This window comes from Odocoileus virginianus, chromosome 19 (genome assembly GCF_023699985.2).
Source record: "Odocoileus virginianus isolate 20LAN1187 ecotype Illinois chromosome 19, Ovbor_1.2, whole genome shotgun sequence".
In the NCBI taxonomy this organism is placed as follows: domain Eukaryota; kingdom Metazoa; phylum Chordata; class Mammalia; order Artiodactyla; family Cervidae; genus Odocoileus; species Odocoileus virginianus.
The window spans coordinates 26,220,853-26,234,932 of NC_069692.1; the positions used below are offsets into that span (position 1 = coordinate 26,220,853).

The window sequence follows — 14,080 nt, forward strand, 5'->3', positions numbered from 1 at the left end:
TATTCACTCTGTTTCCCATCCACTTCTCAATATTTAAAAGTGTAGAATTTAGCCAGAAAATCTTTTATGTAGGAATCGGAGGAATTCTGCCCTCTAAGATTAAGCAGTCCACCATTTTAATAATGAGGACTAAAGACTTTGTTAAATGATACAAGAACAGAAGTAGCTATTTGCTATTGTCTTCAGTGAGGAACACCCTGGGGCTTAGTACAGCAGTTCTTAGAAATGGCAGGATGGAGACTGGTATCTAATACAATCCATTAGGAAACCCAAGCCCTAAATGAAATGACCACAAAATCCTATCAGTTAACAGAAATGCAGCAGCTGTACATGTTTATTGTAATACAATAGGATATTGTTGCAGAGATAACACTCTTGAAATTAAAAAAAAAAAAAAGAATCCAGCAAGCGATGTGACCAGTTTATTTCTCTATCTGAAAAACGAGACCGTCTAGTGCGGCAGAGGTTTGGAATACATAAATAAGCATGAAGATTGCAGAGAAGACAGGTATTGTATGTACACTAATGGGCTGCTGGGGTCAGCCCTCAAAGTCACTGGCTAAACTTCAAGTCACTGCCGCTCCCAGGTTTTATAGGATATTCAAAGAACTACCCCAGTAACTACTTGCAGGAAGTGAAAAGTAATGGTCTTACTCCCTTTGCTGATTTTACCTACTAAGTATTCCAAATACTCTTATCTTGGCTCCCAGTTATCCATTTTTCAAAACTGTATGCTATGGAAGTTTAAATTCAGTTTGACCTTAAGCTTTATAAATATGTATATGTTGTATATATGATATGTATTATACATATATATTTTATGGACTTTTTTTTTTCCAAATTGAATCAGATGACTTTTATCAAAGGCTTAAAAAGTTGGAACACTGTGCAAAGTGCAACATGTATTACCAGGATTGTGACAAATTTATCTTGCTTGACTTTATTCACTACATGCAGTCCATCAAGATTCAGACCCATAACCCTTTGGAATCATAGAAAGACAAAATCCCTGTTCTATAGCCATCTTCTGGGATGGAATGCAAAGTATTTTGTTGTGGTAAGTACGGCTTTGAAGATGAAAGCTCTGGGCCCACTCTTGTGATTGTTACCCCAGTGCTCAGCATTCAAAACGGGAGCCCCAGGGTCTCAGAGATCATTTTAATCCCCAAATATTAAAACAAAACGTGTCTCCCATGCGTTGCTCCAACCACCCTCCTCTAAAGTCTCACCAGCCCCTCCTGTGAGGCCCCTCCCAAGGGAAAGTGAACTGTTGACTGTCCCAAAAGAATTCCAATTTCCTTACTTGTCTCCCTGTTCCAGTGAAGATTATGAGACTAATTCTTAGAGACTGCTACTAAAATTCCACCTCGCTGAATTCTGCAGCCTAATTCTTTTGGCATTATGTTTTTTGGCCGAATGATGTGACCCAAATTTGAAGGAGATAATTTGCTGCAACAGTGCTTCTTGCAATGCAGTGAGCCCCAAATTAGCATTTCAGGATTGCAAATATCAGACTTAAAAAAACAGTAACTGCTTCAAAGAAGGACAGATTTTGATACTGTATAATGGAAATGCTGAGCAAAATGTGGATGATTTTATGAATTAAGGAAGATTTGCAGATCAGTGGAAAATCATCAAGAACTAGCAATTGACTTCAATTATTAGTGGCAAAATGCAGTAGCGGTTCTTAAAAGATTGGGAAATTAACTGAGTGTGTATGTTGATTGTAAAAACATCATGAATTCCATTTCCCATCAATGGTGGCTAATGCTATTCTGAAAGGACACTTTCAGATCTGAGATGCCTTAAGACAAAACAAAAAAAGAAACCATAACCATGGCTGTTCCTGTGTTCACCCACCATGCTTCTCACAAACACTTCGCTGTATGAGCAGGGTTGGTTCATATATTCATGATTTCATCTTCTCTCAATATCAATCAATTTTAATGTAAGGTGTCAAGAAAAACTTGACTTTTTCCTGATTAGAATTTGTGGGTCGGATTTTGGAAAGAGCCAGAGCAACATTCGCCTTGCAAACAAGTATAAAGCTGAGCGGACTAAAAGCTTTCTGGCCATGCTTCTGTGGCTAGTTTCTCAGCCTTGATAGGGAATTTCTACCACTTCTCTCTCATAGACCCTGGTCTAGTACTCTTCGGCCAGAGAGACGCTGTCACTGAGGATACCGGCTGCGACCACCGTGTCCTCATCAGATTCATTCACCCTCTCAGAATTCAAACACCAAGACAAGAGAAATTGAAGGACAGGTTACACATTAGAAGGGGGCTCCTTAATCCAGAAGGTTAAGTATGACAGAGAAAGAGAACAGAGAAAACAGAAAGAATCAAGGTTCGGGTGCGCAGTGATCTCGGCTAGAAGCTAAGAGGCGCATGCGCACGGGGCGGTGAGGCCTGCACGGCCGCCTCTCTCTACGGTGCTCTTACCTTATTTCTCTTGAAGTAGGCTCGTCGGCAGGCGGCAAAGCACTTCTCGCTGCAGAAGCTTTTCACCTCACTTCCCATACTCAGGGAATAGCGCTTGATTCCCACTTTCTGGCACCAGGCACACATTATTTGTACATTTGACACATCATCTTCTATAATAAAAGTATAAGAAAAATGTTCATATCAGAAGCAAACATCCCTTCAAACTTAGACACACCCTGAACCTCACAGAATTACTTGAGGTCTGATCTTAATTTCAGTACCTCACCACTTTCTGACCTAGGAAAATAGCCAGGGGGAAGGACTTAGTGCTTTTCTCTCATTTTTTTTTTAAGTTGGCTCCTATGTTTCCAAAGGACATCATTTATTTAAAAACCAAAGCATGACTGCACAGCCATGAGGGGTCCCAGGGCTTCTTATCCTGGTACGAATGCTTACTCTGCCTGGTTAGACCAGGCTCGGTACTAAGGAAGCTTGTAAAGTGACTCCTTTCTTCAAAGGTGCTGCTGACAGCCTACCAGATCCACATTGAGTGGGTTGCCCAGTGCTAACCTACGAAAGTGATGTCCCCATGTGAACTGGGACAGTCAGGAGCCAGGCTCAATCTTTCTGTGTTCCCAGATACTGTTACATGAAAGGGGGTGTTGTTGACTCTTGCAATATAACGATTTCCGGGTGATAGGGTCAGTCAGAGAAAGAAAAGGTGTGAGTGGCCAGGTTCTCCGGAAGGAAGGCAGTATCCCAGCTCACTCATTAGTCTGCCATGATACAGCCTTCCCTCACGGCTATCCTTGCGGAGGCGCAGGACTGATTCAAATTCCCCTCCAGGTGATGTGGCTCATGGTCCTTGGAGCAATGGGAATGGGGGAGTCAGCCATGAGGCCTGAGGTTACTCAGCTGCCCAGATCATTCTCAGCCAGACTGGTGGTCCTAGAGCTTCTGTAGCACCTGCTACCCGTGTCGTGGGAACACTCAGAATAATGTTAGGTGGTAGACAGATATTTTCAATATTTAAACTACTGTATTTCTTGTCCTTTGTAAGAGAAAAAAAAAACACACAAATTTAACTAGCACAACAAGCCCAGAATATCACAAATATTATTGCTTAAGACAAACAAAGGCTTTTAAAGTGAGTCAGTTAATAAAATATATTGAATAAATCATAGTGCAGGTGGTAAGATGCTGTAACAAGATGTGATGGTGATATTCAAATGACTGGAGTCAGGGAAACACTGAGGTATTTACATGGAAAATAGGAGATGATTTCTTAGTGGAAATCTAGGAAATATTTCCTTGCTACCTCCTAGGGGGCTCTCACTATATCTTACGTTTCCATGGTCGTCCCAACTGACCGTGTGTGTGTGTGTGTGTGTGTGTGTGTGTGACTGATTGCCACTATTAGCCATACCTCTGCCTCCTTTGTGGATTTTTTTTTTGTACTAACCCAAACTCATGCTCCAGACATGGGTGGCAATCATAAAATCCCCAACAAGCTCTGGTATAGTGTTGTCTGATTTCCAAATAAAATTCCCCAAAGACTAATTGCTAAGCAAGGCCTGGTCCATGAGTTGTTGACATATTCATGGTTCATAGAGCCTGTCATGCAATCATTCCATTTCCAGGGGAAAAGATTTGGTTTCAGGCAGTACGGTCATCAGCCTGCAAAATCAGAAGCAAACTAATTTGTAGTGCAGTGATATGGCTTTTTTTCCCCCCAAGTGTCATCACTCAGAACTCTGTGTAGCATTTTGTTTACCTTAATGGAATAAGTATTGTCATTTTAATGATCATTTTTATTTCACAAATTACATGTTGTAATTGATTGTTAATTATCAAATAAGACACTATAAAAAAAGAACCTTTGATGTTAATCAAGCATTTTTGATAAAATAACTTCCTTTAAATGGAGTCATAACATGAATTCAAATGTCATGCAATGACTATTTAATAATGTATTCTATTCAAAGAAAGATTTATTTACATTTTGTATGCTTACTAATATGGCACCTGTCTACAGACGTTCTACATGGTATGAAAAATTAACAAGACTCTATAATTTACCTTACAGTATGGTGGAGTTTTAAAAATTAGATTAGAAAGAGTATATGTAGAAAATAATCATCTATCATTACTAAACTAACTAGCACTAATAGTTTCTATTTTTCCAGTTAACTATTTTAAAATCTTAAATTCCTGAAAAAAAGATGATACAGCAGAATTCTCACAAATGATCAGCTGGCAATAAGCTTGATTCTGGTGAAATCTGTAAGGAAAAAAAGATTTTACGGGGGAAATTATTTGGCCTCAAAGTTCAACGAGGAGACCCCACTTCCCCAGGATCCACTTTAGAACATGCATTAGGTTTCCCCTTGCGGTTTCTTCCTTTAAATAGTCTGATTTGGAGGGATGTGGGGGTAGAAAGTGTTTTAGTCCTAGATCTTTATAGTCTAAAAGCGAGAAGATACAGGGTAAAGAGTAAAGCTATAAGAAGGCTGGGCAGCTGGTCTGCGTCCTGGCCTGACCTGAAGGAATGATGCCCAGGGCAAAAAGGCCACTCACAGGTCTGTCTCATACTTTACTCCATCATCACCACACAGTCCTACTTGTCTTTTTTAAAGGAGAGGCAAGGATACTTTCTTACAATAGAGCTAACAAATAAAAAGTATAATTTTAAAGCAGATTATTTTTATAAATAATTTGTACTACAAAGTAACGATATGAGAAAATGAGACAAAAGAAATTGTGCACTTTTGTATCTGGCAGTTGGAAAACTCTTAGAATGGTACTTAGCATCTGTCTTGTTAAATAATTCAGTATTCTCTTCCGTTTTTCATAAAATTGTGTTTCATAAAGGCAAACCCTTTGGAAAACTGCCATCAGATATCTCCTGTTCTGTCACCAAACTGTTATCAACAGCTAATGCTCCAAAGAAGAGTCAGATAAAGGGATTATTCCAAAAGTTCAAGAAAACATTTTCAGATATCTCAGATATTCTAGTCTTTAAAAAAGTCATTTTTATTAATATATTTAACAAATAAGAAAGAACTTTGGTTATTAAAATTGTCAGCTAAAACTTAGCTGAAAATTCTGCCACCAGACATGAGACAGTAACCCATCTTAAACAGCATGTCTGTACCCCTAGAAAATGAGCTTTTCTTAAGTGCTTAAAGCCAAAATGCACGCATGCATGCTAAGTTGCTTCAGTCATGTTTGCCTCTTTGTGACCCTGTGGATTGTGGCCCACCAGACACCTCTGACCATGGGATTCTCCAGGCAAGAATACTGGAGTGGGTTGCCATGCCCTCCTCTAGGGGATCTTCCCGACCCAGGGATTGAACCCAGGTCTCCTGAGTCTCCTGCATTGGCAGGTGGGTTCTTTACCACTAGCATCACCTGGGAAACACTAAAGCCAAAAGAATTGGTTCATTTTAACAACCACATCTTTTTTTCTGAAACCCAAGAATTGTGTGCATGCTTTACACTGGCAAAACAGAAGGCCCCAGCCCTTTAGTCTTTTGAACCTTATCTGCTTTAAAATTTTTTAATTTTAAAAATATTTCTTCAAACTAGGAAAACCTGATCTCTTATATCTAGGCTAAAATCTGGGCCATTAGAGACAAGATTACCTCAAAGAAAACTGAGAAAATATTTTTCCTTATAGACATTATTAGCCTGTGTATTTTTCATAATGAACAATGCAGCAACAAATGCAAAATGCTTAGAGCTTTAAATCACATTTCCATAGTGAATAGTTTATATAACATGATAAATTTTTCATATGATAAATAACATATAAATATGCATCAGTCAAAATAGGCATGTTTCAATTAATCATGAAAAGTTTGTACCACCTCTTTAGGATTTAATTAAGCAAAATGTTTAGGGCATATTCTTTCCAATCTAATGTTCAAAGAGCTATAGAACATTATTCTACTTTATATCCCAGAAGGAGAAATCTAGAGTAATTACTCTGATATAAAATCAAAATTGTATTTATTTATCACAAGGCAGAGAAGTATGAAGTCAAGCATTTCTGGAATGCCTTGCTGAAGTTGAAAAATTGCTTAACTGGGGACTTAAAAATAAGGATGGCCTTGGTCAATGCCATTCTAGAGGCATTTTAATTGGCTATGAACATGCATACTAGCTTACCTGACCAGAGCGCAAAGCAAATCAGGAGGGACCCCACTTGATGGACCCCAAGTGATTCACCACCCTTTTGTAACTTTCATGGGAATCTAAGACTGAGAAAACAAATCTAAAAGTATCTGCTGGTGCTGTTTCTCTCTTCCAACAGTTCCTAGAATGCATATGTCCAGGTAATCATTTCAAGACTTGAATTATGTTTGAAACAAGCTGGAAGACAGCTTGAAGTGATTCCTGTGTGTTTTCCACACTATGAACTGAAAGCACAGGTAACATTCAAACTATTTGTTGGAGAAGCTACACTCAAGAACAGAATAAACACATGGCCTGAAAGTGGGTAAGAAACTAAGATTAAAGTGTGCTTTCTTTGAAGCCCTTCTTGGAATAACTGAATTTCAAAAACCTTAAGGCAGTCTAATTTAAAAGTCTCTAGAGTGCTACAGAAGCTTCTGTACAATTCCTTGTGTTCTAGAAATAAACATAAGGGGGACCAAGAGAAAATCTGGACCACTGAACCAAAAGGAAGATAATTATGGCTAGTAATTATTTCATATTTAATAGGTGCCAAGCACAGTGCAAAGTTCTTTAAATCCATCATTTAATCTTAATCACAGCTACCACCCCCAAGGCAGGTAGGTACCAACAGTATCCCCATTATGCAGATGTGGAAAGTGAGGTTTAGAAGCCAAGTAATTTGCTCCAAATCATACAGTCAGCACATACCAAAGCCAAGATGAAAACTGGGGCATCTGACTCCAGGGCCCAAGCTCTTGATTACTATACCTTAGAGACCACAGTCTTTCTAAATAGGTGAGATTATACACCATCCACACAGACATCCCTCCAAGAAAAAGACTAAAAGCTGTCACAGATTCTGCTACTTGCACAGCACACTGCTCCATAACACACTAATAGACAAAATGGAATCAGAAAGGTCAAAATGTCTTTGAGAGACAGCTGAAGTGTTACTCAATCAATATTTGTTGGTTGATTTTTTTAAGAAACAAGTTAAAGGCCCACAGTTCAAGCCTATGCTTCTTTATGGCTACGAGACTTGGATTCGCTGCAAACATTCTGTCTGCACCCTCAAGGGCCACTTGAACATTAAATGATGAGACAGAACCAATATACCTGGGTTTCAGGAAGCAGTCATTCTGCTCACAGGCAAGCAATACTCTTCCCAGCTTTTTCTTTAGTAAGGAGGGGGATCAGGAGCAGGACATGGATAAGACTGACTTTCCATGTGGGTGAGGTAGGGAACCACTTACACATGTGTAACTTTTAGGATTCCAATAAGAATAACCTAGCCTCAAAAATTATCCTCACCTACTCACAGAAATCCAATTCTACCATTATGGAGTAATTTCCTGGGCTAAATATTTCTTATATTCCATTAAAACATAAATTCCCTGAAAGCAATAAGGCTTAATACATATTTGTCTATAATAATTTATGCTTTAAAATGAGTGATTCTTTCGGAAGAACAAGTTTTCACAGAGAGTGGAGAGAAGGGCTGAGAACAGAGCTCCATGAGAAAAAAGGAGGGCAGAGATGGGAGAAGCTAAGGGCACAAGAAGCCTCTCCTCACTACTTGGCTAATGTTTAGCCCTGGGCATATAGGTAGAGCTAGCTGAGGACCAACAAGTGAAGGCAGAGTGGCCAAAAGCCTACTGTATGATCATACTGCAGCATAATGTTGAATATTTTCAGAATGACTGTTAGATGTGAATTTAAAGCACAGTAGAAGCTGAAGGAGGTGGGGAGAATGGCATATAGCTAGGGGTCTCCAGAAAAGAAAAGCAACAGGCAGATCCACTTATTACAGCTCAAGGGGGTGCCTGTCTTTAAGCAAACGAGGTAACAGACACCTACTCCTTTGCAAACTTAAGTCGCTATTATTTGAAAGACAGTATGATAAAGTGTGGAGAGAGGGAGACAGAGATCACAGGTGAAAGTACTAATACTGCCCCTTCCAGTTGTGTGACGTGGGCAAGTCACTCAAGGAATAGTAATGCCCACCTTAACTCTAGCTGTTGCTGCTGCTGCTGCTAAGTCGCTTCAGTCATGTCCAACCCTGTGCGACCCCATAGACGGCAGCCCACCAGGCTCCCCCGTCCCTGGGATTCTCCAGGCAAGAACACTGGAGTGGGTTGCCATTTCCTTCTCCAATGCAGGAAAGTGAAAAGCAAACGCGAAGTCGCTCAGTCATGTCCGACTCTTAGCGACCCCATGGACTGCAGCCTACCAGGCTCCTCCGTCCATGGGATTTTCCAGGCAGGAGTACTGGAGTAGGGCGCCATTGCCTTCTCCGTAAAATTACTGGCAATTAGAGCCGTAAGCTGGAGAATCCCATGGGCGGAGGAGCCTGGCAGGCTACAGTCCATGCAGTTGCAGAGATTCGGACACGACTGAGCGACTAAGCACAGCATAGCATGAGGCGTTAGAAAAGGGGAGGTGACGGCTGTATGCAGTCTGGGAGGCCCAATGAGTAGGTACCAGCCCCTTAAATCACATCCCTCCCACCCAGTGGATATCTATCTATAGACCCAGTATCTCTGAATACAAAGAACAACCCAGTAATAGGTTAAATTTCATTAACTCAGACTATTTAAGAATAAAGTCATTAGATTTAATAAAAGCTTCACTTACACTTATTCTTTTTAAAAAGTACTTAAATTAATAGTTGACAAGGTGTTGCCAAATATATCACTGTACTGCCAGATATTCTGTAATTAACAGATGGGAATTATTTGTAATTATTACATCAACTATCTATACATGGGTGGATCTTTCTACGCACTTGAGAAGTCTGCTCTTTTAAAAAGTATATAGTAACAACTGAAAATGTCTGCCACCTTGGTAACTGAACTATCAAAAGTTGCCAAAGAATAGAGTCTGAGTTAATAAAATTTTATTGCACTTAATTCTCATTAAAAAGAGAGATGCAATTAAATGATAGTGGTTCCATACAATTATGATTTTTTATAGTACCTAAAACAATCACCATTTTTCTTTTGGAAGTAGAATTATCTGAAGTGATTTCAAGATTTAAAATAGTCCACATCCCTCCAAATAGAGCAGTTGTTGTCTAGGCACTAAGTAGTGTCCGACTCTTTTGCAACCCTATGATCTTGTAAACTGCCAGGCTCCTCTGTCCATGGGATTCCCAGGCAGGAATACTGGGAATCGAACCCGTGTCTCCTGCATTGGCAGACAGTTTCTTTACCACTGAGTCACCTGGGAAGCCCAAATAGAGTAGTACTTAACTCCAAAATAAAATCTAAATGGTTATACATAAACTAAAATTTGGTTCCAGTATATAAAAGGAAGGGCTTTTCTGGTGTGGAAGGGCTTTTCTGGACTGGTGTGGTACAGTCCGTAGGGTCACAAAGAGTTGGACACAACTGAAGCAAGCACGCACACATATAAAAGGAATGAGCATATTATACAAATTATATAATATGTATACAGAGCATTACATACATATTACACAGAATGACAGGAAAATGATGGAATCATGGAAGCATATATGACAACATACATAAAGAGCCAGCCAATGGGAATTTGCCATATGACTCAGGGAACTCAGACTGGGGCTCTGTAATAACCTAGAGGGTTAGGAACAGGTGGGAGGTAGGAGGGAGACTCCAGAGGGAGGGTACACATGTACACCCAGGGTTAATTCATGTTGATATATGACAGAAATCAAACCAATATTGTAAAGCATTCAAGTGATTAAAAATAAATAAATATTAAAAAGAATTACATGAAAGGTTTTTAAGCTTGCTAAAATGCGTACAAAGTACAAAAAGTTAAAAACTAATAAAATTAATTTTAAATTTTCTAACAGAACTTTTCTAGCTAATTTAAGATTATTTATATATATATATATATATATATATAAATATATATATGGGGATATATATATGACACATATACACACACATATTTGTCAAAGATATGGCTCCAGAATGAATTAAACACTTACATCCAGGTGCAGGTCCCTGCACTAGGTTACTGGTCAAGAATGCTGAGTTGAACAGGATATGACCCTGCAGAAACCAAGAAGTCTGTGCCTCACAGTCTAAAACAGGAGAATGCGGGAAGAGAGGGTTCCGAAGCCTGTTAAAGCCCACAGAACACAGCTTGTGAGTTGAGTCTTGAAGGGGGAGAAAGTTCAAGAGAAGGAGGCACAGGACAGAGGACCAGCAGGAGCCAGGGAACGGCAGACATGCTCAAGGACTGGGGGAAGCCCTGCGGTCCCCCAGTTACCACAACTATATGAAGAGAAAAGTCAGAGATGAGACTGGGACTGCTGGGGCCTGCATGAAGGGTCCCTTAAATATCATCTTGCTCTGCGGTGGAAGGGGCTCCTCCTCATTCCACAGGTAACAAAGAGCTCCCAAATGTTTCTTAAAGGAGGTGACAGGATCAGAGATGTGCTGAGAAATGACTCAGCCGGGAGCATCAGAATTCAGAAAGGCTGGGAGGATCAGATTTCAGAAACGCTGGACTCTTGTTCCACATCTTAGAAATAGGCAACAGGAGAGCAGACACCATGACTCATTCACCTTTGTGTGTTCAGTAACTAGTACATATCAATACTTAGAGTATGTTGAATGAATGCATAAAAGCATGGATGGACAGATGGATGGATGGATGGATGGATGTAGAGGAAAGGAGATGAAGTTCTGAACCTATATAGTGACAGTAGAAAGGAAAAGGAAAGGATAGATTTAAGGCTGAAACTTTAACAATCACGAAAATGTAGGAATGTAACTCTCATTCAGAGAATTCATCTCCCTATGTCTCTAATCAGAGCATGTCAGGGGAAAATCCAAAGAGTTCTTTGTGAAAACTGACTCTGTAGTCAAATTCAAAGTGAATTTGCTTTACTTCCAGTGTCCCTTCCTTACTCATTTCCCCAACATCTGAAGAAAGAAAGTATTAACAGGAGAGAGATCCCATAAAGTCCCAAAGTAGTCATTCCCTCTTGCATACCACGCTGAGCTTGAATTCTTCAGCAAGACGCTACTGAGCACACTGTGCCTACAGCAGCTAACATGAGCTTAAATACTTTTACTGATCAGCCAGTGAAGGGACATCGTCTAAGTCTCTCCGAAAACCTCACCTCCACTCCTCAGTTCTCACTGTAGAAAGTCTGTCTTTCCTATGTACTCACCCTAAGAAGGGGGAGTAAGAAGGTAAGAGGGTAGAACTTAAGAGGTAAAAAAAAACAAAACCCAGAATTCTCAATACAACATTTTCTAAACTACACCCCCACAGAACACTAATACCATGGGATACTTAAAGCAGTATCATTTAAAACAAAAAAAAACTTCCATGGTCAAATATGTATGGGAAGCACTGGGCAAAACAAAGCTAAACAACAAGCTCTTTACTGTAAGACTTCTGGGTTCCACCAATGTGTCATTAGGAATCTTCAAGAGGGAGATAAGTGTGCGATGTATTTCACCAACGTGACCATGGACAGGTGTTTTCAGAGAGAATCCACAAGACTGGACTTCCGAGGACGTCTCCCTGAGATGTTCTACAGTACTGCCCTGAATTAGTGCTAAGGCATGAGCACTTCTGTGTGGGTTGTTAATTATCAGAAGGTTTCTTCTCTTCTGCCCAGAATTTGGATCCTCCATTGCCAGGAGGACAAGGCCAGCAGCCACACGGCCAGTGCTAGGTGTGCTGACTGACATCCACTAGTCCTCAATAAACACCACCAGTCTGAACAAAGACACCCACAGTCCACTAAGTCCTGTGGTGTCTGCTACATGCATCATATACAGAGAAGGTGACCCTTTCTACTATAAAGTCCTACAGAGAAAATGGCAGACATCAATAATAAGGCAATGGGAGAGTAACCCTACTCCTAATAGACTGAATAATTCAGGTTCACTGGGTGGTTGCCATGGACAAGAAACTCGATGAAAATCTTGTCCCCCATCCCCGAGTCCTGGATTTGACCCTCTGTCCAATCTCAGGTGCTCTGGGGCGATTCTGCTGCAGTGATGGGTTTGCTCTTCTCTGGACCTCTCTCTCTTCTACATGGCTCAAGCCCAGGCACCAAGTCTCAGCATCTAGCCAACAGACACCCATGATTAGGGACAAGGGATCAAGGTCAAAAGTGTGCACCAGCACATTGATCGCTTCCAGAAAAGCAATTCCAAGCCCCTGCTCTACACAGAGCGGGTGTCATCTCCAAAGAAAGACAAATAGCAGCATATTAGGACTAAAGGGTCAAACTGGTTTATATAGGACTTCAGAATAAGAAAAGTATTCCCATTACCCACTATTTATCTGAAGGGCTCATTTCTCCTTCTGAAATCTGGCTGTCCCATTAATTATACTTAATGGGCCTCACAGTGGTTGACAAATCTCCCCAGAGGGGGAACCTTCATTGTAGACAAAGGACTCAATTATTTACTCAACTTTGTGTCAGACAATCTACTAGGGTCTGAAAACACACTGGATCCCAGTCCTCAAGGAGCTTCCCGTGGCTGCCCCTAGCAAAAAACGCCAACAAGCAGCAGAAAAGGACTGTGGGAAAAGCCAGCCTGCTTATCCCCAGGGCTCTCTGTCACCACCCAGGGGTCACAGGAGTCAGGCATTCTTGGTGACCACAGAGGGGGTATAGGCAGCCTTAGTGTGACTGACCAGCATGCCATGTGCCACCTCTCAGCATTCCAGGTGGTTCAGCCAGGCAGAGTTCCTGCTGCAGCTACCATCCTAGGAGAGAGGAACTGACAGCCTAGACATCAGGGGTCAGAGGGACACGTGGGGAGGGGGAAGCCTTCGCATCACGCACTGTCATCTCCTCAGCCCCTCCCCTCCCCTCCACGACCTGAACTGCAAGTTCAGCAGACTGAAGAGTGGGAAGAACCTTCACTGAACTAAATTTGTTGAAAGAACTAAGATGAACCTGCTGGAACACTGTCAAAAAGATAATTTACTTCCCTCTTCGCCTTCTGATCTTTGAAATATTTGTTTAGATTTCTTGAATAAGAATAATGAGTGATTGCGGGGCTCTCTGAAGGAGCCCCATGCCAATCCCTGATTGGAAATATGATGAGCCATCACGTGCCAAAACAGCCCGGCGATGGGAAAGGTAGAGGGTCACATCCACTGCAACGCTGCAGAGTCCTCTCTTCTCTCTGCATATTCCCACTGGAATACGCACTCCTGTGACTCCCACTACCATCCATAAGCTGAAGATTTCTGAATCAATACAGTTATCACTCAGTTTATATCCAACTGCCTCCCAGCGTCTTAACCTGTCATGTCCAAAGCTACATATACACCCCTCCCATTACCTGCCCCTTCAACCTTCCCATAACTGTTTCCCATCTCAGTTCCTGGCCATCCATGCAGCTACCTGCTAGCAGAAATCTGGTTATCTTTCCTGCCCCTTCCCTCCCTTTCACCTCCTATATTCTGATTATCAGGTCCTCCTAAATATTTTTTATAATATATCTATTCAT

At 41.0% G+C, this 14,080-nt stretch overlaps 1 protein-coding gene across 2 annotated transcripts in view; it reads right to left on the reverse strand.

The window, feature by feature from the left end:
• SOBP (sine oculis binding protein homolog) overlaps positions 1–14,080 on the reverse strand; it is a 165,572-nt gene that overhangs the window by 118,689 nt on the left and 32,803 nt on the right. For both annotated transcript variants that reach the window (XM_070450018.1, XM_070450017.1), the window contains exon 4: positions 2,442–2,593. In XM_070450018.1, the coding sequence (XP_070306119.1) occupies positions 2,442–2,593 (152 nt within the window). The remainder of the gene's footprint in view (positions 1–2,441; positions 2,594–14,080) is intronic.